Consider the following 3,033-nt stretch of genomic DNA (forward strand, 5'->3'; position numbering starts at 1 on the left):
CACTTCTGTCACAATTGTGTCCTAATGTGACAAGCAACAATACATAAACCAGCTATTGGGGGGATTATTTTTATACCATCTGGGGTTCTTTAATGCATGCCTAAATCTAAGCACACCAAGTACTCTCGCATTTGGCCTCCATTGAAACGTAACGGCCTTGGTAGAGATCAAACTTAGAATCCTGGGCTCAGCAGCACGTCGCTGCCAGCACACTTTTGCAACAAGTCAAGATGCTTCATTTCAAGCGGGCATAACTAGCTTTATTGTGTTTATCTTAGAATCGCTGCCCGGTCAGATTTTTCCCAACGAACAATCAGGTCAGCAGAGGGCCTGCTCAGGTGTTTACTCCACGTAGCCTCCTGGAACCCAGTTCTTCTTGGGGTTGAAGAAGATACCACGGTTTCCATCTCCCCAGGGATATTTCTACAGAAAAACGTACAAGCATTTAAATAAAAGCCACGCTTCGAGGGGAAATGGGTACGAAAGTACAGTGCCGCCATATGCTATTAAAATATCGATTCGTTGGATATGCTGAAAGTATTGAAGTTCTATTACACTAAATGCAAGGCGACAGAAAATGCAGCATTGTGTAGGAAGCAGATTAGGTATGCTAAATGTATATTAAAAAATAGGGTCATTAGCGGTCCTCAGCTATACATTTAGTATGCATATCCTGAATAATGCAAGCTGTTGTGAAAGTCTGCCGTTTGATGTAAACCACCATGTTTGCAACATAAAAACTGAAGGCAAGAATGATATATAGCAATATATGTAGTACAGTTGAACCTCACTACTATGAACAGTGATATAGCAAATTGTAATAGCTAACTAAATACGAACTTTAGTTGGTCACACTTCATTTCAGTGATATTCTTTTCATAATGAAACCCAAAATGTTAGTTGCCGTGACATTGGCTGTAAGGAAAAAATATTGTCTTCGCACAAGGCCGCACGAAGCTCGAAAGATGGCGTGAAAAATCGGTGTTGAATCAAACATCACATCCACATTTTCTTCACGTGGGTGAGACCATAATATTTATTAAAATAAATATGAACGCTAATCTGGTTCGTCAAACAATCTTCTGTTGTAACATCACCCTCTCATATTTCGGAGCACTTAGTTTTCAATGACAGAAGGTGACATGTAGTAATTGCCTCGTTTATATTGGGTTTGTAATTTCTGGGGTTTAACGTCCGAAAACCACGATAAGACTATGAGGCACAGCGCAGAGGAGGGCCCCGGAAATTTCGACAAACCGGTGTTCTCCAACGTACGTGCGCTGACATCTCGCAGTACCTGTGCTTCGAACATTTCGCCTCCATCAAAATGCGACTGGCGCAGCAAAAGTCAAACCCACGACCTTCAAGTCGGCAGCTCAGCACCGTAACCACAACACCACTGTGGTGGTCACTTTGTAGTGCGTTTGAAACCTAGAACAACAAGTTGTCGCGTCTAAAATCTTTTGCCCAAGCCGGTCTTCCTATTTGTTAGAGGCGATTTTATCGGACACAATGAACAAACTTATGGTCCCGATGCTGCTTCATTTTAACAAGGTTCCACCATACTGCATCCTTCGTGTCAAAACTACCTCTCGATAACGGTAACCGTACAGTTGCTTCTATTTTCGCGCAGTTACAAATACACAAAAGCAGAGAGAGAAGAACCCAACGTGAGATAATCGCATGGAACGAAAACTACAAATATGGCACTCATTGCGTGCACACGCAAGGCGTGTGGCTCATGCTACTTAATCGTGGTTTTGGCACATGAAACCACGGGGTTCTCACGTGCCAAAACCACGATTAAATAGCATGCGGGCCACACCGCAATGGAAGACTTCGGATTAATTTTGCCCACCTGAGGTCCTTTATCCTGCACCTATATCTCTAAATGTTTAACGAGTTTAATATCCGAAAATCACCATATACGGGACGTCATAGTAAAGGGCTAAAGAAATTTCGACCACCTGGGTTGTTGAGATATGACTGGTTATAGAATAGTGCATAATTTTCGTCCGCGTGAAACAAAGCCATTCCCGGGACAGTGAAGACTCGGCACAAGAACTAGGAATAAGCGAGTGGTGCAGCAGGATAGCCGACCTTGGTGCGGATGTGGATGTACTCGTAGGGGCGGTACTCCGGCCTGTGGTGATGCTTCGAGTGCTCAATTTCAGCGAAGTAGACGTTGATTCCGCACAGCGCAATGGCCGGGAAGGCCACGAACAAACTCAGCCTCTTCCACAGAAGCTCACCAGCTGCACAGACAAAGAGTACCATGAGCAACCACATGTGCCCCAGATGACATGTAATTTAAAGATCAGGCGCATTAATGCACTGAACAGAAAGAAGACAGTGCCCCGGCGTTCAAGAAGCCACACCGACGTCCTATCTGTCTCCACCCCTCACGGTCGAAACACCGCAAGCTACGAGCGGATTAACGAATTAACAGCGCCATACTGACCTGCGTGGTCATGTGTATCCGCGTGCTGGGAAAACCGAGCAGCCGATTTCGAGAAGTTGCGAAAAGCTTGCCGGAGGGTTAGGCTCGCCATGATGATGCCCTCGGTGTCCTTTCGATCGAGCGGATTCGAGTCGAGAGACTGGCGGTGCGTTGACTTTCGCTGGCTTGTTAAACTGATGATGATAATGTACAAAAAATTCAGCTGCCGTAACAAAACAATTCAACAAAAAAAACATAATCAAGAAATTTTAATCAAAACACAAGTTAGTTTATTTTATAATTAAATAAATAAACAGTATGGCTATATTTTGCGTTTGTAACACACAAAAACATAGCCTTTGAGATTAAATACTTAAACTTAGAGATAACCATAGAGTTTCATACAATAGTTGTATAAAACTCTAGGAAGATAACCATCAACAAACTTGTTTAAACTGTACTTATTTATTAGCGCCCCCAAAACATAAACTATTTCAATCATTTAAGTAATTTGGTGAGATATGCGTGCTTTGGTTTCGGTTTCTGAGAGTTACTTACGTCACACTAGTAGGAGACGTAGTAAATTCTGTGTG

General features: G+C 43.1%; 1 protein-coding gene across 1 annotated transcript; it reads right to left on the reverse strand.

Annotated features, from left to right (window-relative positions):
• Positions 1–238: 238 nt before the first annotated feature.
• On the reverse strand, positions 239–2,620 carry LOC119172371 (cytochrome c oxidase subunit 6A2, mitochondrial). The gene is made up of 3 exons (XM_037423441.2): positions 2,462–2,620; positions 2,101–2,255; positions 239–423 (listed from the first exon to the last, which is right to left on the reverse strand). Exons 1-3 carry the CDS (start codon positions 2,550–2,552, stop codon positions 343–345), a joined length of 327 nt encoding a protein of 108 aa, XP_037279338.1. The 5' UTR covers positions 2,553–2,620; the 3' UTR covers positions 239–342.
• Positions 2,621–3,033: the final 413 nt, after the last annotated feature.

Source organism: Rhipicephalus microplus, chromosome 3 (genome assembly GCF_043290135.1).
Source record: "Rhipicephalus microplus isolate Deutch F79 chromosome 3, USDA_Rmic, whole genome shotgun sequence".
NCBI lineage: Eukaryota > Metazoa > Arthropoda > Arachnida > Ixodida > Ixodidae > Rhipicephalus > Rhipicephalus microplus.

Bases quoted from the DNA above. Each gene is read 5' to 3' on its own strand.
- LOC119172371 (XM_037423441.2), bottom strand. From the start codon at position 2,552: ATGGCGAGCCTAACCCTCCGGCAAGCTTTTCGCAACTTCTCGAAATCG. The intron at 2,256-2,461 runs GTCAGTATGGCG...TTGTCTGTGCAG, and splicing joins GGATACACATGACCACGCAG to CTGGTGAGCTTCTGTGGAAG. The intron at 424-2,100 runs GTCGGCTATCCT...GTTTTTCTGTAG, and splicing joins ACATCCACATCCGCACCAAG to AAATATCCCTGGGGAGATGG.